Here is a 27,443-nt window from a genome sequence, read left to right on the forward strand (position 1 = left end):
CTGCACGGCAGGTATTCTATGATTCTGTGTGGACTGAGAATTGAACCAAGGCCTGTGGACTATGTCACCCTGGATTATATTAAAGAATAACTTTTGGGGACTGGTATTAGTGCCTATTTAAAGTATTAGTAAACAGCTTCTCACTTAATTGTTTTGTAAAGGCTAACTTTAGTGAGATTGTTATTAGACTGTTCTCAGTCAGGGAAAATAAGCATTTCAGTATCAATGATCAAACTGAGCTTTTTTTTTTATTCTTCAAAACTGTGCTCTGCTGCGAAAGGTCCAAGCATTACAGAGTTAATTTGGGGCATTTCTATCAAGTAATCTCTTCCACACCAGGGAAGCAGCATCTGAGTATTTTGGAAGGCCACTATGTATTTCTCCAATCTGTGTAAGTGCATCCTACAAAAAAAAACAGATGAAAGAGGGTAGAATTAAGGAAAGTTACAAATGCTGATATCTGAAATAAAAACATTTTGGAAAATTAACATAGCTAACAGATTGAAAAAGAAAACACACACTGTGACATTGTAGGCGTGTACAATTAAATTAAACTGACGGTTGTGAGGAAAACATTCTAGTAAAGTTGGAAAGGTAGATTTTCCCAAAATTCCAATTTATCCTTCAACCTTCAGTCCGTTAAAAGGGGCACACTCACATATTCTTCAGTGGAATGAGCGCCACCCCTACCCACCCCGCCATATTGGTAAAGGTATAGAATTCAGGACTCATGCGGGAAACAGAAGTTTGGCTCTGTGCGTGTGGGGGTGTGATGGGGCAATGCTTGTGTGAGGTCCCTTTTCAGATTTGTTTGTGACTGGCTGCAGCATGACCACACGAGGTGTGCAGGCTCCTGTCGGTATTCTGAGCAGCCAAACCAGCTGACTTTAGAGGGGGTAACTGGCAAGTTGAGTTTTTAATTTTTTTTTTACTCGCCTTACCATGGAGCTGGGAAAGCAGGGGTTTTCCTCCTGGCTCCATCTTAAACTAATGCTTCACTGCCAGCTGAGATTTGCTTCCCTCTGATTGTCTCTCACTCCAAACACCCCCATTCCCCCAGAATCTGCTTTGAGAATTCGAGGCATCCAATTTTCATTCTTCCCAGGGTGGATGATTTGCCTCTGGGATGGCGAGGCACCGACAGGAAGCAAATGAGGCTGGCAGACACATTTTGCGTGACCTTGATACGGTCTGCATCACGTGAGTTCAATGAGCTGGGCTAGTGTCTGGATTCGGGGGCAATCCAATTTCTTTCTACATGTGTTGATTAACCTGCTCTCTTTTTCAAGCAATTTCTACTTGGGTTTATGAAAATAAATTTGAAATCAATTTTTCCTTTCAAATGTTACAAAAGCAACAATTTAAAAATATATTAAAGTTCACACTTTTGAATCAACACCATCAGCTCCCGGGCTGGCAAGACTGAAGGAGTAGCAAGACTGTGCTGTGCAAACTACAGCCCTTGGGCCATATTCAGCTTATGAGTCCTGTCAGAAGCCGCTGTCAGAATGACCATGTGGGTGTAATCTGACAACTTGGATCTTTCCAAATCCTGCCACTCTTTTCATATTGCAGTCTCCACAGTGCTGTTGGCGTACAATGAGGCAATGGTTGTAATATTCACTTCTGGCAAATAATGAATGTATGATGTGCTGCGGCAGCTGTGTGGAGTTGCTCTGCCTACGTAGTAAAGTCTCAAGTGGCAGGCTTGAATCATACAATAACTAAGAATCTCAGGGTGATTTTTAACCTAGACAACCACTGATAGTGTTGAACGTTGGCAGCAGTTTGGATTGCTGCATGTGCTTCCACTCAGTGATAACCTCCATTGTGTAGCAAAACTGTTAGATACGTGGAGGCAGGAACAGCTCTGCTGTCGGCCTCCTGGTGGTGCCTGAGTAACATGGCGTCATTCCAATAGTCCTCCAATTCTTCTTCCATAAAACAGAGGACATGGGAATTTCTAGTTCTGCCTTGTCTGAAGTTGACAGATGCAAAACTGCAACGGGGTGGGAATTGGAGGTCGAAGAGTTAGATAAAATGTCAGGAAGCCACTAAAACACTGAATGCAGTGTAGAGAAAAGCCACAAAGCTGTTCTCTAGTGTTTCGAGGTTTGAGGGAAGGCTATAGAAGCTTTGGTTTTTTAATATCGGAAAGAGGAGTAGGGATTGGATATCAGAACCAGAACTTGACCCCACACTGGAGGGCGAGTTAGTCACAGCATGTTATTTTGCTATTTTGACTGATGTGGGCAGCTAATTGGCTGGCGGCAGATTTGGCGGCCTACTGATGGTGGGATGTTAATTAAACTCATTAATGAAGCACTTGACACCAATTATCCATGAGCCCACCAGAGTTTAGTCGTGGCTCAGGAATTAATTGGACATACATGAGTTTCCCATGGCTTCCAAATGCCACCCCTGCAATTTTTTAGGAATGTGGGCCCTCATTGGCAGTCACTCAATGCCCAATTGGCCAGATCTGGCATCAGAAGTGGAGTGGGGTGTTCACTGAAACCCATCTCCCTGCTCCTGCCTCCGATCCCCTTGTCAGCGATCCCTCCCCACAACCTCTACCCTGCCCTACTGAGCAGCGACCCTCTGGGCAGGCCTTGGGAGCATTACCAGCATTACTGTACCCAGTGCTGCTGACTCAATGGGGGCATGGATTCTTGTTCCCCTGGGAGGCCTTATGCTGGCCCTGGGTGCACTTAATTTGCATTGGACCTCCCTCACAGGAGCGTCACAGGGCTCCCACTGATTCTCCAACCATAGGTGGGATCCCTGTGGAGGAACAAAATCCCAGCGTTAATACACAAACCCGGTTTACAGGCATAAGCAGCCATTATAATGGGACTGATATCATGCAGGGTGACAGAAACCTGAGATCAGGAGGAGGAGGGTCAGCGTACTAGCATCCAGGGCAGGGCATCCAATAAATTACCAATCCAAGTAGGCAGTAGGGGTGAGGAGTCTTGTTCCTGGAAAGTGGCAGGAGAATGTCACCCCATCAAACTAAGCAGGCATGGCTGGAGGTAGCAGTAAATGCCATGACTGCAGTATTGTCCAGAAGACTTGGGTGCAGTGCCGCAAAAGGTTAATGACTCTCCTTGTTCTGACAAGGTGATTGTAATGTTACGCCCCCAAGACAGGCTTCCAGGTTTACAGCCATCAACAGACACAGAACAGCCTGAGGCCATATGGTGTTCATGAACCTGGGAGAAATGTATGCCCAGAATAATTATTGACTCAGGATTAGAGGCCTGGTACTGTTGATGACATGACATCACAGATAGATGCAGCAACCTATTTGAATGAGTTACGAGAATTGGTGGAAGTGGCCAGCATTGCCTTATTCTTGTTTGTCCTTACAGCAGACGAGGGAACACAATGCAATGGGAAGGTCTTGCACAAGTGGAGGAGTGCTGCCTGTCATCCTCACATCCATGGAGTAGGTGACAATGAAAATCACCCCACATAGTCCCACATATGCAAGTGGGTGATGTAGAGATGGGACATCCGGTAGGAAAGGGTGAAAAGATATTGAACCCTGCAGATGAAGGAAATAGCGTGCAATCCTCCCATCCAACACCATGCCAAAAACTTAAGTGAAAATAAAGCAGCATACCTTGGTATAAAGGTGTTCCTCTATTTTTTCTTGGAGTGAAGCTTCTTCCATTTGTGTCTTCTTGATGCGGAGGAAGTTGTGTTCTGCCAGCTTACTGACTTTCTCGAGGCAGGCAACACATCTGGAGGGTTGATGCATGCTAGTTTCCACTATCTAAAAAGGCAAAATTGTAACGAAAAAGAGGCAACAATGAGCACAAAGCAAGACCCGTTCTTTGCCTCCTCAATTCTTGTTCAGTTCCAGTTCCACAAGCACTAAGAGCTATCCAGGCCCTCACCCAAGAAATCTTTTTAAGTGTGCGAAGGCTGTGATTAAAATTACAGCTGAGTCCAGTCCTGTGCTTAGCCATGTCCACCACATATGCTTTCCAGCAGATGCCAATAGACAGCAATCAGAGTGTGAACCTTGGTTGAATAGCTTCCATTTGTTCATTCACAAATTTTTCAATTATTATATCATTTATACATTAGGATAGAACACGTGCATGTAAAAGTTGAGAAACTAAGCAGACATCCATCAAACATTGTAACCTAGATATTATGCTGTGCGATATTAGTACATTTTAGCTTAATTGTCTGCTATTTTAGGGACATGATAACTCACTTTAAATGGGTTGTAATCACAGTTAAAATATTAGACAAAGTAATTTCATTGAAATTATTAAAAATGACACCTGTGTTATAGCTCATTCAGTGTTTTTTTAGCGGAATATAATTCTGTGGAAATTAAAACACAGAGGGGCCTAGTCATTCGCCATAATGGAAAAGGCCCAGTCATGGAAACTTGAATATTGGTAGATAATTAAGGATATTTAAAAGTTGGTTTCACATGCACAACTTCGATCCAAACTATTATATAATTGCTGGTTTTGTACATATGCGACCAGCAAATACCTTGGCACAGAAGATGTGCGCACTAGGCATAATAGAAACTGAATTGAAGCTTGTGGTAGTCTGTGTCGAGGTATTACGGTGCCTGGTAATGCTGGAACACCATTGGTAGATATTGTATGTTTCCTATTGGTCAAGCTGTATGGTAGCTGCGCCCTGCAAGGCGGGGTATAAGAGCCTGTGCCGCCCCAGCAGCCTTCATTCTGTACCTGAGCTGCTGGGGGAAACATCTAGCTTATTAAAGCCTTCAGTTGGACTACAACCTCGCTTTAGTGGTCATTGATCGTGCATCAAATCTTTCTTGCGCAGTCAGTCAGGATGATTGGGGCTACATAGGGCTGGATTCTGGCCCTGGCTATAAGATGCCAATGTCAGAAAAAATGGGATCCTGAGCCTGCACTTGGCAACAGAAAGTCTCCCACAGTAATCTTCTGGGAGATGGCTTCCTAATTGACCACAGGAGGCAGCCTTGGAGGCATGCATCTAAATTGAACAGAGTGGAAACATTTCTGAGTGATTCAATTGGACTGTGAGGGGCACTCCGCCAGGGGAAAAATTCTGGCAGATACTGGGTGAGTGGCTCTGGAGGGAACACAGGGGAGGGTATGTAGTAGCATGGAGGTAGAATGGGGGATATGAGGAGGAATAGGGGGTGGGCCTGGGAGTGAGGGGTGAGGGCGAGAGGGCTTAAACAGCCTTTTATAAAAATGGGCTAAAGCCTTCTATTCAGCCCACATCGGCACTTGCCGTCTCCATCGCTGCCTCCGAACTGCCTCTGGAGGCAGCAGGCCTGAATCGATAACGCACTTGCAGGGTACATTTCCATGGGGATAGGCCTGTGGAGTTGGGAGATTTCCTGACTTGCGTTTCCTGCCTCGCTTGTGAAAACCTGCCCATAGAGTCTGAATCAGGAAGTGCAAACCTGAGTAATAAATCCAATACCAATTATGCAAGAAAGCACAATAAATAGAAGGAAATAAATATTGGTTAAAAAGGGTTAAGCAAAATATATTTTTAAAGCATTTTTAAAAAGTCTTCAATAGCAAATGAAAGCTGGAGTAAGGATCTATACTTGCAATTATTAATTTAAGTGCTAGTAAAGTTGCTTGGCTGCAATTAACATTTAAAATACTATTAACAGGGGTACTTAGGTTGAAAGAAACAAGCCCTTACTTCGATCATAAGTTAGCATTGATAAGACAGGAACTTTATCCATTCAAAAAATTTGTTTGGGGAGTGAAAAGTTGAGAGGGCATTTTCACACAGCTTATGAAGGAGGCACATCTCAATTAGCTACTTCAGAATTTTTGTCTTAAACTGCACATCGGCACTGAATTGAGATTGCTGTCCAATTTGTATACAGATAACACTGATGTTGTTAACCTCATTGTTATTCTTACAGTAAATTCTGATTTAGAATTTCTTCTCGTTGCAATTTTTTTTACTGGCTCCTGGGATGTGGACGTCATTGCCCGTCCTTAATTGCTCTTGGGAAAGTGGTGGTACCAACCTTTGTGAACCGCTGCATCCCATGTGGTGAAGGCATACCTACTGTGCTATTAGGAGCCGAGTTCCAGGATTTTGACCCAGTGACAGTGAAGGAACAGCGATATAGTTTCAAATCAGGATGCTGTGTGGCTTGGAGGGGAACTCTACAGATGGTAGTGTTCCCATGTAACTGCTGCCCTTGTCCTTCTAGGTGGTAGAGTTTGTGGATTTGGAAGATGCTGACGAAAGAGTGTTCGGAATTTGCTGCAGTGCATCTTGTAGGTGGTACACACTGCTGCCACTGAGTGTTGGTGGTACAGGAAGTGAATTTTTTTTTTTAATTTAGAGTACCCAATTCTTTTTTTCCCAATTAAGGGGCTATTCCACCTACCCTGCAGGTTTTTTTGGGTTCTGATGGTGAGACCCACGAAGACATGGGGAGAACACACTCCACACGGACAATGACCCGGGGCTGGGATCGAACCCGTGTCCTCAGCGCCGTGAGGCAGCAGTGCTAACCACTGTGCTGCCCCTGAGGAAGTGAATGTTCAAAGTGGTGGAAGGGATGCCAATCAATTAGGGTGCTTAGTCCTGGACTGTGTCAAACCTCTGAGCGTTGTTGGGGCTCCACTCATCCGGGCAAGTGGAGAGTGGTCCATCACATTCCTAACTGTGCTTGTAAATAGTGAGCACTCTTTAGCTAGTCAGGAGGTTACATACTCAACACATAATTCCCAGTTTCTGACTTGCTTTTGTAGTCCAGTATTTACATGGCTGGTCCAGTTAATTTTCTAAACAATGATAATCTTCAAGATGCTGATAGTGGGGGATTCAGAGATGGTAATACTATTGAATGTCAAGGGGCAATAGTTAGTTTCTGACTTGTTGGAGATGGCCACTGCTTGGCACTTGAGTGCATAAATGTTACTTGTCACCTATCATACTGAAGCTTGAATGTCGTCTAGATCTTGCTGCATATGGATACAGACTGCTTCAGGATCTGAGGTGCTGTGACTGGTACTGAATGCTTCAATCATCAGTGAACATCCCCATTTCTGGCCTTCTGATGAAGAAAAGTTTTGTGATATTGCTTTAAGAGAGAATATGCTCATGAATAATGAAAATCGCTTATTGTCACAAGTAGGCTTCAATAAAGTTACTGTGAAAAGCCCCTAGTCGCCACATTCCGGCGCCTGGTCAGGGAGGCTGGTACGGGAATTGAACCGTGCTGCTGGCCTACCTTGGTCTGCTTTAAAAGCCAGCTATTTAGCCCAGTGTGCTAAACCAGTGTACTGGTGTAAGTAGCCAGGATGTAAACCATGTCATCAGCAGACATTGTTTAGAGGAGCTTTCAGCTTAGCTAGCAGCATGTGGTATGAAAGAATTGCAGTGGTACTTTCCTGTTGACAATTTTATTTGAATCTTTATAGTAAATCTGTCTGTTGAGGAATCCTGTACTACATCTTCAAATAAACCGAATCATGGCACAAATCAACTCCAGCCTCCCGGATTGCCTTGATCCATTACACTTCGCCTACTGCTGCAACAGGTCCACAGCAGACGTCATCTCCATGGCCCTGCACTCTACCCTGGAACACCTAGATAACAAAGACACCTATGTCAGACTCCTATTTATTGACTACAGCTCAGCTTTCAACACCATCATTCCTACGAAACTCATCTGCAAACACCTTGGCCTCGGCTCCTCCCTCTGTGACCAGATCCTGAACTTTCTAGCCCACAGGCCACAATCAGTAAAGATAGGCAACAACACCTCCTCCACGATCATCTTCAACACCAGCACCCTACAAGGCTGTGCCCTCAGCCCCCTACTATACTCCTTATACACCTATGACTGTGTGGCCAAATTCCCCTCCAACTCGATTTTCAAATTTGCTGATGACACCACCGTAGTGGGTCGGATTTCAAACAATGACGAGACAGAGTACAGGAATGAGATAGAGAAGCTGGTGAACTGATGCGACGACAATAATCTCTCCCTCAATGTCAACAAAACGAAGGAGATTGTCATCGACTCAGGAAGCATAGTGGAGAACATGCCCCTGTCTCCATCAATGGGAATGAAGTAGAAAGGACCGAGAGCTTCAAGTTTTTAGGTGTACAGATCACCAACAGCCTATCCTGGTCCCCCCATGCCGACACTATAGTTAAGAAAGCCCACCAACGACTCTACTTTCTCAGAAGACTAAGGAAATTTGGCATGTCAGCTACGACCCTCACCAACTTCTACAGATGCACCATAGAAAGCATTCTTTCTGGTTGTATCACAGCTTGGTATGGAGCCTGCTCTGCCCAAGACCGCAGGAAACTAAAAAAGGTCATGAATGTAGCCCAGTCCATCACGCAAACCAGCCTCCCATCCATTGACTCTATCTATAATTCCCGCTGCCTCAGAAAGGCAGCCAACATAATTAAGGACCCCACGCACCCCGGACATACTCTCTTCCACCTCCTTCCGTCAGGAAAAAGATACCAAAGTTTGAGGTCACGTACCAACCGATTCAGGAACAGCTTCTTCCCTACTGCCATCAGACTTTTGAATGGACCTACCTCGTATTAAGTTGATCTTTTCTCTACACCTTGCTATAACTGTAACATGATATTCTGCAGTCTCTCCTTCCTTCCCTATGTACGGTATGCATTGTTTGTACAGCATGCAAGAAACAAAACTTTTCACTGTATACTAATACATGTGACAATAATAAATCAAATCAAATCAAACCGTGCCTATATTTAATTTACCAGTCCAGTGTGAGATTCGTCTGGGCGGCAAGGTAGCACAATGGTTAGCACTGTTGCTTCACAGCGCCAGGGACCCGGGTTCGCTTCACAGCTTGGGTCACTGTCTGTGTGGAGTCTGCACATTCTCCCGTGTCTACGAGGGTTTTGTGCGGGTGCTCCGGTTTTCTCCCAAATCCCGAAAGACATGCTGTTAGAAAATTTGGACATTCTGAATTCTCTGCCCATGTACCCGAACAGGCGCAGGAGTGTGGCGACTAGGGGATTTTCACAATAACTTCATGGCAGTGTTAATGCAAGCCTACTTGTGACACTAATAAAGATTATTATTATTACATTTTTATTTAGCAAACAGAAATACAACAGAATGGTCATTGATAAAACAGCTGAAGCTGGCTTGGCCGAGGACATATCCCTGAGGAACACCTGTAGCGTCCAATGGCCATAAGCATCTGCCCTTGTGATAAGTATCATGCCAATCAGTGAAGTGTTTTCCCCGATTCACATTACCTTCAGTTTTAAGGGCTCCTTGATGTTACACTTGGTCAAATGCTGCCTTCATGTCAAGAGCAAGCATTCACACATAACTCTGGACTCTATCTCTTTTGTCCATGTTTGGACCAAGGCTGTAATGACGTCAGAAATTGAGTAGTTCTAGGGGTAGCACGGTGGCACAGGGCTTAGCACTGATGCCTCATAGCGCCGAGGACATAGGTTTGATCCCAGCCCTGGATCACTGTCCGTATGGAGGTTGCACATTCTCCTCATATCTGCGTGGGTCTCACCCCACAACCCAAGGATCTGCAGGGTAGGTGGAATGGCCATGATAAATTGCCCCTTAATTGGAAAAAAAATTGAAAAAAAGAAATCCAATGGTTCTTCCAGAACCCAAACTGAGCATCAGTGAGCAGGCTGCCCTGTGCAAGTGTCATTTGACAACATTAACGACAGCACCGTGACATAGGGTCATCAATTGAAAATTGTCACCAAGCCAATGAGATATTAGAAAACATTTTTTTTAACACCATGAGAGCACAGAAACGTATGTCAGAGAAAATATTTGAGGCAGCGACCATTCAAAATTTTAAGAGAAAGTTGGATGAATATTTGAAGTGGAGGAAAGGCTACGGCAAGAGACAAAGATAATTGGTTCAGTTTTGGATATCGCTACCAATGCATTGGCAGGAATATGGTGGATTCAATTACCTCCTTCTGTGCTGTAATAGATGGATCTATGATTTTATGTAAGGTTGTGTAACATGAAAATTACAGTGAATAATGAGCATATAGATAATGAATGTTCCACTGTAATCGTCGGGCTGTAACTTTTGAATAATCTTTAGCACTAGTTTCACATAATCTAATTTTCCAACATTTGTGATTTAAACTGAACATTGAGCTATTGCACAACACACATATCAAACCCATTCATCGCTTGAATGTCATTTTTGCCAGCATTATATCACCACCAAGCCCCATTACGTTTTAATGCATTCAACTAAATATTACTTATTTTTCAGACTGAACGTCATTCCTCTCCATAAGTAATATTTTATTTTGGCTGACACATACCCAGCTTCAAATAATCAAAATTATATGAAACAAAATCTCATCTTCTTGTCTGTGTTAATTTAGCTGAGGAAAACTGAGGTAGCAGTTGGGCATTAACACTTAATATCAGCACCCCAGGGGCTAAAACTGGGAAACAAAATTAAGATTCCCAATCCAGATTGCCATCCAGTGACTGCAGAATTGATCCAGAGTGATTGTTCTGTATGCCTGGTCATATGGGCGAGAGGCATATTGGTGTTTGTGTCTCATTTGATTGAAATTGGCAAGTTCCCAGCAATACTTATACTCTTCATTCGCAGCTTTCCTAATGGGAGGGAAATTGAGTCTTCCTGACGCCAAGAGAAGCCAGCCGACCCATCTCAAATGGGAGGTTTACTTTAGTTGCAAAGATTAAGAGTGGTTTAAAATAGTAGAGGTGCTGGAAGTATCCCCAGATGGCCTGACACCACTTTGGAGGTCTTCGTCATTAGGAAGAGGGAGGTGCTCTTCCCAACAGGAAGTAGGAGGTTTGCCAAATTGGTTCCCAGCATCAATGGTAAAAACTGGCCAAGCAGATCAAAGTTAGAAGCTTTGTATTCATGATCTGACTGCAATGTGGAAAGAAGTTTAATGATCTGACTAACCCCGCTAAGGTACAGTTCGCTCTCTTCTTGATCCTGCACCGCCTGTACTCCCCGCCCTCACTTGCCTCCCCTCACCCGATTCCTCTCGCTCTCCTCCAATCACAGCAGTATACTTCACTGAATTGCCCTTTGCAGGTACTGGTAGGAACAGGAGTAGACCATTGAGCCCCTTGTGCATATTCTACCATTTGTTTGCAGCTGATCTGTAACTTAATCAGACGTATATGCTTCAGTTTCATATCCCTTAGGGGCAGCACGGTAGCATTGTGGATAGCACAATTGCTTCACAGCTCCAGGGTCCCAGGTTCGATTTCGGCTTGGGTCACTATTTGTGCGGAGTCTGCATATCCTCCCCGTGTGTGCGTGGGTTTCCACCGGGTGCTCCGGTTTCCTCCCACTTTCCAAAGATGTGCAGGTTAGGTGGATTGGCCATGATAATTTGCCCTTAGTGTCCAAAATTGCACTTAGTGTTGGGTGGAGTTGCTGGGGTATGGGGATAGGGTGGAGGTGTTGACTTTAGGTAGGGTGATCTTTCCAAGAGCCGGTGCGGACTCGATGGGCCGAATGGCCTCCTTCTCCACTGTAAATTCTATGATTAATACCATTACCAAAATCTAATCGGTTTAAAATTTCCACTCTGGTAGATTTTGCCTTGTGTTGGAAAGAAATTGGAGCCTCGACCATCACTCTCCATAGCTGCAGGTTACAACATGCAGGTAGTAGTGTATGTTACCGCAGCAACTCAGACTCCTTCGGGGAGGGGGTTGTTGGCTCAGTTGGCTGGATGGCCACGTGGATCATTCAGCCCTCCGAGTCTGCTCTGCCATTCAATACAATCATGCCAGATCTTCTACCTCAACTCCATTTTCCTGTCCTATTCCCCTTTCCCTTCATTTCCCCTACTATCAAAGGATCTATCAATCTGTCTGGAATATATTTAGTGACTGAGCATCCAAAGCCCTTGGGGAGGGCAAAGAAATTTCAAAAAGACACAAACCCAGGAGTGAAAAATATTCTCCTCACTTCAGTTTTAAATAGCTAATGTTTTATTCTGAGACTGTGATCTCGAATTGAAAACTCCCCAGGCAGGGGAAACATTCTTGCCGCATCTACCCTGTCAAGTTCTTTAAAAAAATTTAATGTTTCAATGAGGCCACCTCTCATTCTTCTAATTTCTAAGGAACATTGACCCAGTATACTCAATCTCTTCTCAATGGACAGTTCCTGAAGAATCAGTCCAAGAAATCTACATTGTAGACCCTCTAAGACTTGTACATTCCTATTTAGTATGGAGACCAAACTGTCCACAGTACTCCAGGGTGTTGCCTCACCAAGGCCCTATATAATTGCAGCAAAACCTCTTCATTCTCAGACTCTCCCAATTGCTTGCTATACCTGTATGTTAACTTCCTGTGATTCATCCCAGCAGCCTCGCACACACCCATACCTACCATCACAGCTTTCGAAGTCAGGTCGGCCTTCTTGAAAGTGAACTCTCGGAAAGCAACGGGTCTTGACGGAGTCCCTGGTCGTGCACTCAGACCCTGCCAGGACCAAATGTTTGTGGACATCTTCAACCTCTCCCTACTCCTTTCCAAGGTTCCTGACTGCTTCAAGACCACCATCATACCAGTGCCAAAGAAGGACCAGCAATATGCCTCAATGACTACCGCCTGGTGGCCTTGCCAGCTATTATTATGAAGTGCTGTGAGAGGTTGGTCATGAGACACATCAACTCCATACTCCCAGAATGGCCTGATCCACTGCAATTCGCACACCACCACCACCAGTCCACAGCAGACGGCATCTTCCTGGCCCTACACTCATCCATGGAGCTTCTCGACAACAAGGACTCCTAAGTCAGGTTCCTATTCATTGACTACAGTTCTGCCTTCATCACAATAATCCCAGCCAAGCTCATATCAAAACTCCAAAACCTAAGGCTTGGCTCCTCCCTCTGTAACTGGATCCTCAACTTCCTGACCCATAGATCACAATCAGTAAGGATAAACAACAACACCTCCTCCACCATAGCCCTCAATACCGGGACCCCACAAGGCTGCGTATTAGCCTCCGACCATACTCCCGATACACACACAACTGTGTGGCAACATTTGGCTCAACTCCATCTACAAGTTTGCTGATGACACGACCAGAGTGGGTTGGATCTCGAATAACGATGAGTAGAGTATAGAAGGGAGATAGAGAACCTAGTGATGTGGTGTAATGACAATAAACTCTCCCTCAACATCAGCAAAACTAAGGAGATGGTCATTGACTTCAGGAAGCAAAGTATCGTGCACACCCCTATCTGTATATATGATGCCGAGGTGGAGATGGCTTCAAATTCCTAGGTGTGCACATCGCCAACTATCTGTCCTGGTCCATCGCCGTCGACGCTATGACCAAGAAAGCACAACAGCACCTTTTCTTCCTCAGGAAACTAAGGAAATTCAGCATATCCACATTGACTTTTACCAATTTTTACAGATGCACCAGAGAAAGCCTCCTGTCTGACTGCATCACAGCCAGCAACTGCTCGGCCCAAGACTGTAAGAAACTACTGAGAGTCGTGACCACAGCCCAGTCCATCAGGCAAAACCGCCTCCCACCCATTGACTGTCTACACCGCCTCCTGCTTCTTCCCCGCTATTACCAGACACCTGAATGACCCTCTTGTGGACTAAACCGATCTCTCCACACATCTGCTCGACTGTAGTACTACACTCCGTATGCTTCACCCGATGACTGTGTCTATGTATTTACGTTGTGTATTTATTGTATGTCCCATGTTTTTTCATGTATGGAATGATCTGTCTCACAGACTTGTCAAGCAACAGCCTGACAAAGTCATACTCACAGAATCATACCTTACAGAAAATGTCCAAGATACCACGATCACCATTCCTGGGTATGTCCGGTCTTACCGCGGGACAGACACAGCAGAGGTGGCACCACAGTGGTATACAGTTGGGAGGGATTTGCCCTGGGAGTCCTCAACATCGACATTGAGGATCCCCTCCATCGTGTTGTGTGGCACTACCACTGTGCTAAATGGGCGAGACGTTTTTCAAATTTAGAGTACCCAATTCATTTTTTCCAATTAAGGGGCAATTTAGCGTGGCCAATCTACCTACCCTGCACATCTTTGAGTTGTGGAGGTGAAACCCATGCAAACACGGGGAGAATGTGCAAAAAAATAAACTTAGAGTACCCAATTATTTTTTTCCAATTAAGGGGCAATTTAGCATGTCCAATCCACCTACCCTGCACATCTTTGGGTTGTGGGGGCGAAACCCACGCAAACACGGGGAAAATGTGCAAACTCCACACGGACAGTGACCCAGAGCCGGGATCGAACCTGGGACCTCGGCGCCATGAGGCAGCAATGCTAACCACTGCACCACCGTGTTGCCCTTCTAAATGGGATAGACTTTAAACAGATCTAGCAACTCAAGACTTGGCATCCATGAGGCGCTGTGGGCCATCAGCAGCAGCAGAATTGTGTTCAACCACAATCTGCAACCTCATGGCCCAGCATATCCTCCACTCTACCATTACCACCAAGCCAGGGATCAACCCTGGTTCAATGAAGAGTGCAGGAGAGCATGCCAGGAGCAACACCAGGGATACCGAAAAATAAGGTGTCAACCTGGTGAAGTTACAACACAGGACTACTTGTATCCCAAACAGCATAAGCAGCAAGTAATAGACAGAGCTAAGCAATTCCACAACTAACGCATCAGATCTAAGCTCTTCAGTCCTGCCACATCCAGCCATGAATGGTGGTGGACAATTAAACAACTCACGAGGCGAAGAGGCTCCACAAATATCCCCATCCTCAATGATAAAGGAGACAAGCACATATGTACAAAAGACAAGGCTGAGGCATTCTCAACAAACTTCAACCAGAAGTGCCAAGTGGATGATCTAACCCAGTCTCCTCCAGAGGTACCCAGCATCACAGATGTAAGTGATGTCACAGCTTGGCTGGGGGTGTGGCAAGTTCAATGGCATTACCATTGCAGAATCCCCCATAATCAGGGGCTGGTTTAGCGCAGTGGGCTAAACAGCTGGCTTGTAATGCAGAACAATGCCAGCAGCGCGGGTTCAATTTCTGTACCAGGCTCCACGAACAGGCGCCGGAATGTGGCGACTCAGGGCTTTTCACAGTAACTTCATTGAAGCCTACTTGTAACAATAAACAATTATTATTATTACAATCAACATCCTGGGGGTTACCGTTGATCAGAAACTGAACTGGACTAGTCATACTTTTTTTAATTTAGCGTACCCAATTATTTTTTTCCAATTAAGGGGCAATTTAGCGTGGTCAATCCATCTACCCTGCACATCTTTGGGTTGAGGGGCGAAACCCACACAAACACAGGGAGAAAATGCAAACTCCACACGGACAGTGACCCAGAGCTGGGATCGAACCTGGGGCCTCGGCGCCATGAGGCAGCAGTGCAAACCACTGCGCCACCATGCTGCCCTGGCCTAGTCATATTAATACGGTGGCTACCTGGGCAGGTCAAAGGCTAAGAATCCTATGGTGAGTATCTCACCTCCTGACCAGCCCCCCCCCCCCACCTCCCACAAAGCCTGCCCCCATCTGCAAGGCACAAGTCAGGAGTGCAATGGAATACTCTCCACTTGTATGGATAATGCAACTCTAACAACACACAAGAAGCTCAACTCCATCCAGGACAAAGCAGCTCTTGATTGCTCCCCCTTTGGGAAACATTTAAACGCTCTGCCAATGACGAACAGTGGCAGATGTGTGCACCATCTACAAGGTGCAGTGCAGCAACGCACCAAGATTCCTTAGACAGCACCTTCCAAATCCATGACCGCTACAAGAACAAGAGAAGCAGATACTTGGGAACACCACAACCTGGAGGTTCCCCTCCAAGTCACTCACCACTCTGATTTGGAAATATATCGCCACTCTTTCATTGTTGTTGGGGCAAAAGCCTGGAACTCCCTCCCTAACAGCACTGTGGGTGTACACACACCTCAGGGACTGTAGCAGGTCATCACCACCTTCTGAAAGGCAACTAGGGATGGGCAATAAATGCTGGCCCACATCCCGTAAATGAATTTAAACATTCTCAATCTCTGAGATTGGTCATCACAGTCCTGAAGGCACAAAGTCCCCAGATAGGGGACTGGTGGCTCTGGCAACACTTAGCCAATAGCTTTGCCTTCCTGCTTTTTGCTCTCTGCTCTTTTCAGCTATGTAAAACATACAGTAATATAATCTCTGCTCCATTCTCAGAAAACTTATTGAACTCCAAGGTTTCATTCAGAGAGTACATTGCTTCTTTTCTCTTTACATAAATTCTCAACGTGTTCTGAACTGCCAAATAGAAAACATAGCTGACCCAATCCCACTGCACTTAGCTTTCAATTTACCCTTTCCTTCTTATCTGCTCATCCTCATGGTAACCTCAGATCGCATAGTTATTTCTCAGAACCTTATGAAGTCACAATCAAGAAAGCAAATAATTCTACATCAGAAACTCCTCAGCCCACTTTGGTCTTCAAGGGACATTGCACAAAAGAAAATACAGGTTTTTCCAGCACATGGGTCATCATGCATTACATTGTCTGTAAAGTGCTTTTAGACATCCTGAGATCTTGAAAGGTTCTATAGATATGTAAACATTTCTTTTCATATCCCTTTTCAGGTTCTTTGCATCCTTCTCATAACTTATTTTCCCACCTAACTTTTTACCAGAAACAAACTTGGACACATCGCTGTCAATCACCTCATCAAAGTCATTGTGTAAGTTGTAAACAGCTGAGGCTCAAACACTGAACCTTGATATACCCCATTAGTGATCCTTGATCCTTGAGATACCCTATTAGTTACAGCGTTTCAAACCAAAAATTACACACACTGCAGAATAAAGTCACAGAAATCCAACTGATAGTTCTTTAAAGATGTAAAGAGCAAAATGGATAATGGGGATCTTATGTATCTGGACTTCCAGAAGGCATTTGATAAGGCATTTTGCCGCACAAAAGATTAACACACAAGGTAAGATCCCACGGATTTAGGGCAATATATTAGCTTGGATAGAGGGTTGGTTAAACAACAGAAAGCAGAGAGTGGGGATAAATGAGTCTTTCTCTGGTTGGTAAGCCGTAACTAGTTGTGTGCCAAAGGGTTTGGTCCTCTGGCAACAACTATTTACAATCTATATTAATATCTTGGATGCTATTCTATCTTGGGATAGAATGTACTATAGCCAAATTTGCAGATGACACTAAAATAGGTGGGAAAGCAAGTTGCAATGAGAAAATAGGAAATTTACAAATGGATATGGATAGGTTAGATGAGTGGACCAAAATTTAGGCAGATGGAACTTAACATGAGGATATCCATTTTGGTTGGAGGAATAAAAAGGCAATTTATTTTCTAAATGGAGAGAATCTTCAAAATGCTTTGGTGCAGAGAGATCTGAGTATCCTTGTGCATGAATTGCAGAAAGTTAGTATGAGGTGCAACAGGTAATAAGGAAGCAAAATTAAATTTTGCATTCATTGCTAATGGAGTAGCGTATAAAAGCAGAAGCTGCATACAAGTTACAACTGTATAGGGCATTGGTGAAACTGCATCTGGAGTACTATGCACAGGTTTGGTCTCCTTCCTAGACGAAGGATGAAAATAGATGGGAGGCGGTTCAGAGAAGGTTCACTCGATTGAGGCTGAGCTGAGATCAGCCATGATCTTGACTTGCAGAACAAGTTCAAGGGGCTGAATTGCCTACTCCTGCTCCTAGTTCATATGTTCTTATGTCCAACACTACAATGGTTGATGGTTTATAAATTGTGTGGTTGCTGCATCTGATAGACTCATATCATTGACAGAAAGCCTGAAATTGGAAACTTGCCAGCCATATGTTGAATGAATATGGTAAATTTAACCTTGCCATGTCACATTGTAATTTTATATACTGGATGGAACTCTGTAATTGAGCAAATCCCAGCTACTGATGTGACATTGTGATACATTTCAATGACTGCTATGTCTCTGATAATGTAGACTTTATCAATGAATACAAGCACTTTATGTAATTCTCATTGCTTAACCTAGTGATAATATAAATTATGTCATCATGGATGTTGTTAGAACAATAAAGTGTTAGCTAATTCATCTTTGTGTTGGATATGTGATAATAGAGTCAAGTAGAAGCTTAATTCATTGTGTGAGTAGGAAAGTTTGGGCAATTCCTGCTAAAATTTGGACTAGCTTCTGCAACATAGCCTAAAGGTAAGCTAATATAATCACTTTGTAAGCCTAAGACCTGAATGGAAGAATCCAGTCCAATTTCCCAATGGATGTGTGTCAGTAAAAAGAAAGATAAATTAGTTTGATCTTTTATGACTGGTAATAAATTATTTCTGTGTTTCAGATACAATGGCCCAGATTTTCTTGACTGAGTTGGGTAGATTTGAGAAATTTCTGCTCATCTGGTACTGGATGCTTGATAAGCTGTCTGATGATTTAGCATCAATAGCGGAGTCTAGGAAGGGGATAGTGAGGTAGAGCTGGCTGTTTTCAGCATACATGTGAAAACTCAGGCTGCATCTTTGTATAATATCACCAAATGGTAGCATATAGATGAGAAATAGGAGGGGGCCAAGCATTGGTCCTTTGGGGACATCAGAGGTAGAAGTGCAGGAGCAGGATGAGAAATCATTGTACTGACATAATGGACAGAGACACAGGGAGGCATTATGATGTTACTCATGAGTCATTTGAATATTCTAATGTACCAAGCAAGGGCTTGCTGCACCTGCCTATTTGCCCAATAGGAATGGGTATTTTGGATCTCTGGCCATTTCCCAGGGGCATGAGCTACTTTAGCTGGAAGAAGCAGACAGGAAAATTGGCCCCTATATTTTGGGCCATTGTTTCCAATTCAGTCTGAAGACATTAGAGAATGAACTAAGGAGAAAGTTCAGTGGTTAGCAGTGAACCCCTATACTGTTTTAGTGACGGATACTTGGCTGTTTGCTGTTTTCCATATTTCATACCTGATTAGCCAAGTCTATTTATTACTGTTAATCTACCGTTTACTTATCTATTTACTGTTAAACCTCTTACTGCCAGATGGTGAGGGAGAGGTCACAAGTTAATCTTTACTCAGTTTTAGATTTATGCACACAGTGAAACATTACAAAAGTAAAGCTCCTAGCTCTGTGACCAACCACCAGTGTCAATAAGTGTATTTTTGTACCCTTTTGAGCATTACAAATAAACCAATTAACTAGTGAGCCACCCATTAAAAGTGCACTGTAACAAAAGAAAGAAAAATTTAAAGGAACTTCATTCAAATTAAAACATAATCCTGGTTGGAGATAATGCAATACAGCCTCTGCGCTGTCTACTGGTCATGGAAGGCCTCAAGTGTACTAGAGGACACAACGTGCTCCCTCTCCAAGAAACCCCGGCATGGACATATCCACGAAAGAGAAGCAGGTGGTGAGGTAGAAAGGTATCTTTTCTTGTGCAGAAGTCCAATGAATGCCACCGCCCCACCCCCCACCCTTTAACTTTAAATTATAGAACTAAAGTTTACTGATAATAAATGGTAGTTTGTAGATTAAATCACAGTCTGGTAAAGTGTTTACTGCTTTCTGAAGCCAAGGATGTGTGGGGCATATTAGGCATTTACTAATCCGAATATACTGACAATGGCTCCATTCAGTATCTGTTCTTGCTAGAATGACCTGGATATTGAACAGATAAAGACTTGCTCACACTCATTGGGAATGAGGACTTTGTTTTTAAAAGGAAGTAATCTTCAGCAGCGAACACAGGCAAATAACCTGAGGTAAAAGTTCAACAAGACAAGGCTGATCTCAATGGCTTTTTACACTTGCTTGAAAACAGTAATTGTTTTCTTGCCTGACTCATATCAAGCTTCAAATAATCAAAGATGCATTAAAGAAACCTTCTCTGCATTCAATCTCATTTTACTGATTCAGGTTTGCTTCTTGAAATTCTGCACATTGTTGATGACAGCAGGATCTAAAAATAGTGCACCACCTTAGCAGCTCTTCCCAGCAGTATTGCAAATTTAATTGTTTCAAGTCCACACGCGGATGGGTTCTGCCATAGTTCCAAAGATGGAATGCAGGTATGATTTGCAGTCATTTTTAATTATACTGTACGGTGGATAATTCCACATGAAAGGTATATCACAGCTGCACAAGCTGGCTTCCAATTCCAACATTCCATTCATTGCAATGCACCAGTGCAGATTTAATCGCTTATAATTCCGGAATTGCTAAACAGCCATCCCACCTTTTCTTCCACTGTGGTCTCCTTATCACGGAGGTGCTTGTGATATTTGGCTGCCGCCAGATGAAGTGACAAGAAGGTTTGATTAAGGCTGATTATGTGGAACGCATTGTGAAACTCAGGAATCAAAAGCAATTAGAGTCAAGTTGGAAAGTACTGGCACCATAATACCAATTGCCACAAGGCAACCTTTAAATGTTTTGCTGCAAAAAAAACCTAACTTTGCTGTTGCTTGTAAGTCTTATCCCGGATTCTAATAAAATGGCATACACCCCCAAAAGCGCACTGGTTTGATTTGGGTTTGCTAATCTGAGCTGGGTCACACCTGAGCATCCAACTAACTGCAGAACCGCTGAGTAATTGAATCAGCGTCGAGGCTCCTTGTCCTGGTCATTATCCAATGAATGTTGCTCAAGAGTGAGCTCTGATGACATTCGTGTCCTGGTTTTAACTCCTGCCTCTGAGAGGGAATGGTGAAAATTGAGAAGGGTTGGGTGTTCATGCCTCATTCCAGTCCCAACATTTTAATTTGCCTGAATTAAGGCCCAGGAAGGCTACCCACCTTAGAGGAGTGGGGGTCTAATTCAAATAGCAAAGTCACATCCCAGTGACATCATTGGAACACACAGGGGGGCAGCACGGTGGCGCAGTGGTTAGCACTGCTGTCTCATGGCATTTAGGTCCCAGGTTCGATCCCGGCTCTGGGTCACTTTCCGTGTGGAGTTTGTACATTCTCCCCGTGTTTGCGTGGGTTTCTCCCCCACAACCCAAAGATGTACAGGCTAGGTGGATTGGCCATGCTAAATTGCCCCTTAATTGGAAAAAATTAATTGGGTACTCTAAAAAAAATTTTAAATCATTGGAACACACAGAGCATTTTAACTGTGGATCTGACCCAGAACCATACAGTCACACAACTAGCAGCCAAAATTAGCGGCTGCAACATTCCTGGTCAAAGGAGCACTATTAAGGGTGCCCGCCTAACCCAAGAAGGGCATCTTGGTCTTAAACCCTTGGACTGGGTTTCCCCCGTCCCTTCGCATGGTCCTTCACAATTCCCCCTCCTCACCACCTGTCATAGCTTACCTAGCTGAACAATATTTCCATGAGGCCCAGTAGCAGTGGGACCCCCACCTCCATCCCCAGCCCCTGTTTCACTGAATTGCAACTCCTACTTGCTGGAGGTGACAATATTGCTGTTAGCTGTGTTTGGGAGTCAGCATGATATTGCTGTAAGAGATACCGGACAGATTCCCCCATCCTTCAGCTATCTCACTCCCCATTCCTACCCCAAGTTAAAATTGGGGCTCAGGTGAGGTCAGGATTTGAGTCAGCTGTGCAACCCACCTTTTAGTTGGATCACTGAACTAACAACACTGATTATTTCTCCTCTAACTCTACCTGAGTTTGCTAAGGCCAACTGGAGCATGCCAACTGCTGGAGCTGAGACTAGCTAAAACATATGACCATAAGACAAAGGAGCAGAATTAGGCCACTCGGCCCATCGAGTCTGGTCCGCCATTCAATCATGGCTGATATTTTTCTCATCCCTATTCTCCTGCCTTCTCTTCATAACCCCTGATCCCCTTATTAATCAAGAACCTATCTATCTCTGTCTTAAAGACGCTCAGTGATTTGGCCTCCACAGCCTTCTGCGGCAAAGAGTTCCACAGATTCACCACCCTTTGGCTGAAGAAATTCCTCCTCAACTCTGTTTTAAAGGATCGTCTCTTTAGTCTGAGATTGTGCCCTCTGCTTCTAGTTTTTCTAGTTTCTCCACATTCACTCTATCAAGGCCCCACAGTAGCCTGAAAGTTTCAATAAGATCCCCCCTCATCCTTCTAAACTCCAACGAGTACAGACCCAGAGACCTCAACCATTCCTCATACGACAAGCTCTTCATTCCAGGGATCATTCTTGTGACCCTCCTCTGGACCCTTTCCAAGGCCAGCACATTCTTCCTTAGATACGGGGCCCAAAACTGCTCACAATACTCCAAATGGGGTCTGACCAAGATTTATACAGCCTTAGAAGTACATCCCTGGTCCTGTATTCTAGCCCTCTCAACGTGAATGTTAACATTGCATTTGCCTTCCTAACTGCCAACTGAACCTGCACGTTAATCTTAAGAGAATCATGAACAAGGACTCCCAAAAATCCCTTTATGCTTCTGATTTCCTAGGTGTGTCCCTATTTAGAATGCCTCCATTCCTCCTTCCAAAGTGCATAGCTTCACACTTTCCTACATTGTATTCCATCTGCCACTTCTTTGCCCACTCTCCCAGCCTGTCCAAATCCTCCTGCAGCCCCTCTGCTTCCTCAATATTACCGGCCCCTCTACAGATCTTTGTATGATCTGCAAACTTAGCAACAGTGCCTTCAGTTCTTTCTTCCACAATAATGTAGATTGTGAAATGTTCCAGCACAGACCCCTGAGGCACACCACCAGTCACCGGCTGCCATCCTGAAAAAGACCCCATTATTCCCACTCTCTGCCTTCTGCCAGTCAGCCAACCCTCTATCCATGCCAGGATCTTACCCTTAACACCATGGGTTCTTAACCTATTTAACAGTCTCCTATGCGGCATCTTGTCAAAGGCCTTCTGGAAATCTAATTAAATCACGTCCACTGGTTCACCTTTGTCTAACATCCTCGTTACCTCCTCAAAGAATTCTAACAGATTTGTCAGACATGACCTCCCTTTGACAAAGCCGGGATGACTCAATCCTATTTTATCATGCACGTCCAAGTACTCCGCGATCCCATCTTTAATAATGGACACTAAAATCTTACCAAATGACCGAAGTCAGGCTAACCGGCTTATAATTTCCAATCTTCTGCCTCCCTCCCTTCTTAAGTGGTGTTACATTAGCCACTTTCCAGTCCACTTCGACCCTTCCTGCCTCCAGTGATTCCTGAAAGATCATCACCAATGCCTCCACAATCTCCTCAGCTATCTCTTTTAGAACCCTGGGGTGTAGTCCATCTGGTCCAGGTGATTTATCCACCTTCAGCCCTTTCAGTTTCTCCAGAACCTTCTCCTTAGTGATGGTCACTGCACTCACCTGTGCCCCCTGATTCTTCTGGAGCTCTGGCATCCCACTGGTGTCTTCCACCATGAAGACTGATGCAAAGTAACTATTCAGTGCCTTTGCCATTTCTTTGTTTCCTATTATTACTTCTCCAGCCATATTTTCCAGTGGTCCAATATCTATTTTTGCCTCTCTCTTACCTTTTATATATTGAAAAAAAACTCTTCTTATTTTCTTTTATATTACTAGCTAGCTTGCACTCATATTTCATCTTCTGCCCCCTTATTGCTTTTCTTGTTGTCCTCTGCTCACTTTTAAAGGATTCCCAATCCTCTGGTTTCCCACTAATCCTCGCCACTGTATGCTTTTTCTTTTGCTTTTATGCTGTCCTTGACTTCCCTCGTCAGCCATGGATGCCTTGTCCTCCCCTTTGCATGTTTCCTCCTCCTTGGGATGAATTTCTGTTGTGCCTCCTGAATAACCCCCAAAAAAACCTGCCATTGATGTTCCACTGTCTTCCCTGCTGGGCTCCTTTTCCAATCAACTCTGGCCAGCTCCTCCTTCACATCTTTGTAGTTACCCTTATTCAATTGTAATACCGTTATATCTGATTCCAGCTTCTCCCTCTCAAACTGCAGGGTAAATTCTATCATATTGTGGTCACTGCTCCCTAAGGGCTCCTTCACCTTAAGTTCCCGAATCAATGCAGCCTCATTACACATCACCAAATCCAGAATTCCCTATTCACTAGTAGGCTCTGTCACAAGCTGCTCCAAAAAACATCTCTGAGACATTCCACAAATTCCTTTTCTGGGGATCCACTACCAACCTGATTTTCGCAGTCCACCTGCATATTGAAGTCCCCCATTGTTATTGTGATATTGCCTTTTTTACATGTCTTTTCTATCTCCTGATTTATTTTCTGCCCCACATTCTGACTACTGCTCGGGGGCCTGTACACAGAACTCTCATCAGGGGCCGGGATTCCCCGCCCTGCGCCGGGACGGAGAATCCCTGGGGGAGGCACAATTCCCGCCCCGCCGCCGGCTGCCCTGTTCTCCGGCGCCATTTTTCGGGACCAGCAGGATTCCCGCCACGCCGGTCGGGGGCCATTGACAGCGCGCCCCCCCCCCCCCGGCGATTCACCGGGCTCCGATGGGGCGAATGGCCGTAACATTTTGGCCAATCCTGCCGGCGTGAATAACTCACCTCATGCACGGCGGGACCTTCATAGATTATCATAGAATTTACAGTGCAGAAGGGGCCATTCGGCACTGAAGAGTCTGCACCGGCTCTTGGAAAGAGCAGCCTACCCCAGGTCAACACCTCCACCCTATCCCCATAACCCAGTAACCCCACCCAACACTAAGGGAAATGTTGGACACTAAGGGCAATTTATCATGGCCAATCCACCTAACCTGCACATCTTTGGACTGTGGGAGGAAACCGGAGCACTCGGAGGAAACCCACGCACACACGGGGAGGATGTGCAGACTCCGCACAGACAGTGACCCAAGCCGGAATCGAAGCTGGGACCCTGGAGCTGTGAAGCAATTATGCTATCCACAATGCTACCGTGCTGCCCATACCTGGCAGGTAAGTGTGCAGGAGTGGTCCTAGGGGGGGGGCGCGGGGGGACCCGACCCTGGGGGGTGCCCCCATGGTGGCCTGGCCCGTGATCGGGGCCTACGATCTGCGGGCTGGCTGGTTGCTCCACGCCGGGGCCCTGTAGGGCTCCTCCATATTTCCAGGGGGCCGGTGCAGAGAAGGGAACCCCTGCGCATGCGCGAAAATACACCGGCCATTCTGCGCATGCGCGGAAATATGCTGTCCGGTCCGCACATGCGCGAGGTCACGCCCGCCGTTCCGTGAATGCGCGAACTCGCGCCGGCCCTTCGGCGCCAGCTGGAGCAGCGGGGACGATTCCAGCGGCAACCTAGCTCCCTAGAAAGGTGAGAATTCCTCACTTTGGGAGGCCTTTGGCGCCGGTTTTCCTGCCCATGGTCTTTTTACCTTTGCGATTTTTCAACTCTACCCACAGAGTTTCTATTCCTTTTGATCCTAAATCGCCCCTTGCTGTTGATTTAACTTCTTCCTTACTAACAATGCAACCCCGTCCCCTTTGCCCATCTGCCTGTCCATTCGAAAGGACACATATACTTGTACATTTAGATCCCAGCGCTGATTCCTTTGCAGCCAATTCTCTGTGATGCCCACAACACCGTACCGGCCAATTTCAATGTGCGCAACAAGCTTATTTACTTTGTTCTGTATACTGCGCGCATTTAGGTACAACACCCTCAGTCCTGCATTGACCACCTCCCTTCTTACACTTGTCACCTTTTTTGCTCTGCTCGAGGGTGATGTTGTTCTCTTATTTTTGTTCTCTATTTCCCCTTCAGTTATGACACCTTCTAAGCTAACGTTCTGGTTCCCACCCCCTGCCATATTAGTTTAAATCCTCCCGAGTGACTCTGGCAAACCTCCCAGCCAGGATATTGGTGCCCCTCAATGACCAATGGAAAGCCACTGGCGTGGGGTGGCACACTAGCATAGTGGTTAGCACAGTTGCTTCCCAGCTGCAGGATCCCAGGATCGATTCCTGGCTCAGGTCACTGCCTGTGCAGTGTCTGTACATTCTCCCCGTGCCTGCGTGGGTTTCCTCCGGGTGCTCCGGTTTCCAAAGATGTGCAAGCTAGGTGGATTGGCTATGCTAAATTTCCCTTAGTGTCAAAAAAAAGGTTATGTCGGTTACTGGGTTACGGGGATAGCGTGGCGGCGTGGACTTAGGTAGGGTGCTCTTTCCAAGGGCCGATGCAGACTCGATGCGCCAAATGGCCTTTTCCTGCACTGTAGATTCTATGATTCTATGACCAGAAAAAACCCTCAACAGAGGAGAGAAAATGGCAATGATCTAATTTGTTTAATTGCCACCCATGTGCCTTCGCCCTAATTCCACTGGGATACCATTTACTTCTATTCTGCTGCAACAAGTAGAGGAACAGTGATTGCAATGAAAATGTAATCTAGAGTACCTGTTTAACTGTCTCTGAGATGCATTTAAGCCGTACTTGGTTTATCAGATGCTGGGGTACAATGCAGCTTTGCTGAGGAGCAGTCCCTCTGTTCAATGGCATTGTTGAATGTCGCTTTCCATGTTTATAGGACTCTGATTTTTTCGCTTGAAGTTGCCGTTGAAGCTGATCGATCTTCATCCGGCAATACATTTGCAAAGTCGCTGATTCTGCTGGGAGTGGCTGAATGGCCTCTAATGAAGAACAAATTTAAGATAAATTCCAGAAACAAGTGCTGAGAGAAAAAGTAAACACATGGGAGGAAAACAGGCATTTGGGGTGAGAAAGGAATAGCTGGGTCATTCATAAATTGAACATATTATACTACAGTCATGTGCGATGCAATATCCTTCATTAAAACTGGGTTGTGGTTCTCCCAATGACTTAGTTGGCTTTAGTCTCACACTGTTGGTCATGAACATTAAAGGAGTGATGCATTGTAGTACCTGGAAATCTTCTACACTGCTGGCTTCAATTTTGCTCCCAGGTGGGTGGATGTGGTTTTATCATTTGACCTTCCCACATGCATAACACTACGGATTTCTAAGTTCAACATCATTTGCCAACCATAGGCCAATACCCAACACAATATGGTCTACTTAGAATAGGTAAGCATCTTCTACAGCTGTATTACCGGCACATATCTTGCTGTCGCCCATAATCTGCATCATTTATGAAAAAAGTATGTAGCAAAGGTCCTTGCCTCAATCCCTGAAAGACACGACTGATAACCAGTCTCCAAGCAGGTCAAAATACATTGACAACATTCTACCCACAGACATTTAGCCAATTCCCAATTTATCGCTGCAGATTACTTCAAATTCCACAAGATAAACTTCTTGTAAATGCTTTCTGAAAGATCAGTAGGATATCTTCAGGAGGGTGGAGAGAAGTATGTGCATGTTTAGGTGATGGGGGTAGTAGAGGTAATGTTATTGGACTCGTAATCCCAAGGCCTGGGCGAATGTTCTGGGGACGCAGGTTCAATCCCACCACAGCAGCTGGTGGAATTTAAATTCAATTCTGAAATGTGGAATGCAAAAAAGCTTGTCTCAT

At 44.9% G+C, this 27,443-nt stretch overlaps 1 protein-coding gene across 7 annotated transcripts in view; it reads right to left on the reverse strand.

Moving 5' to 3' along the window:
• Positions 1 to 229: 229 nt before the first annotated feature.
• Positions 230 to 27,443, reverse strand: part of LOC140421148 (uncharacterized protein C8orf48-like) — an 87,483-nt gene continuing 60,269 nt past the window's right edge. For all 7 annotated transcript variants that reach the window (XM_072505591.1, XM_072505594.1, XM_072505593.1 and 4 more), the window contains 3 exons: positions 26,349 to 26,581; positions 3,629 to 3,781; positions 230 to 402 (listed from right to left, as the gene is read on the reverse strand). In XM_072505591.1, the coding sequence (XP_072361692.1) occupies positions 298 to 402; positions 3,629 to 3,781; positions 26,349 to 26,581 (491 nt within the window). In that variant the 3' untranslated portion in view covers positions 230 to 297. The remainder of the gene's footprint in view (positions 403 to 3,628; positions 3,782 to 26,348; positions 26,582 to 27,443) is intronic.

The sequence above is a fragment of the Scyliorhinus torazame genome, chromosome 5 (genome assembly GCF_047496885.1).
Source record: "Scyliorhinus torazame isolate Kashiwa2021f chromosome 5, sScyTor2.1, whole genome shotgun sequence".
Classification (NCBI taxonomy): Eukaryota; Metazoa; Chordata; class Chondrichthyes; order Carcharhiniformes; family Scyliorhinidae; genus Scyliorhinus; species Scyliorhinus torazame.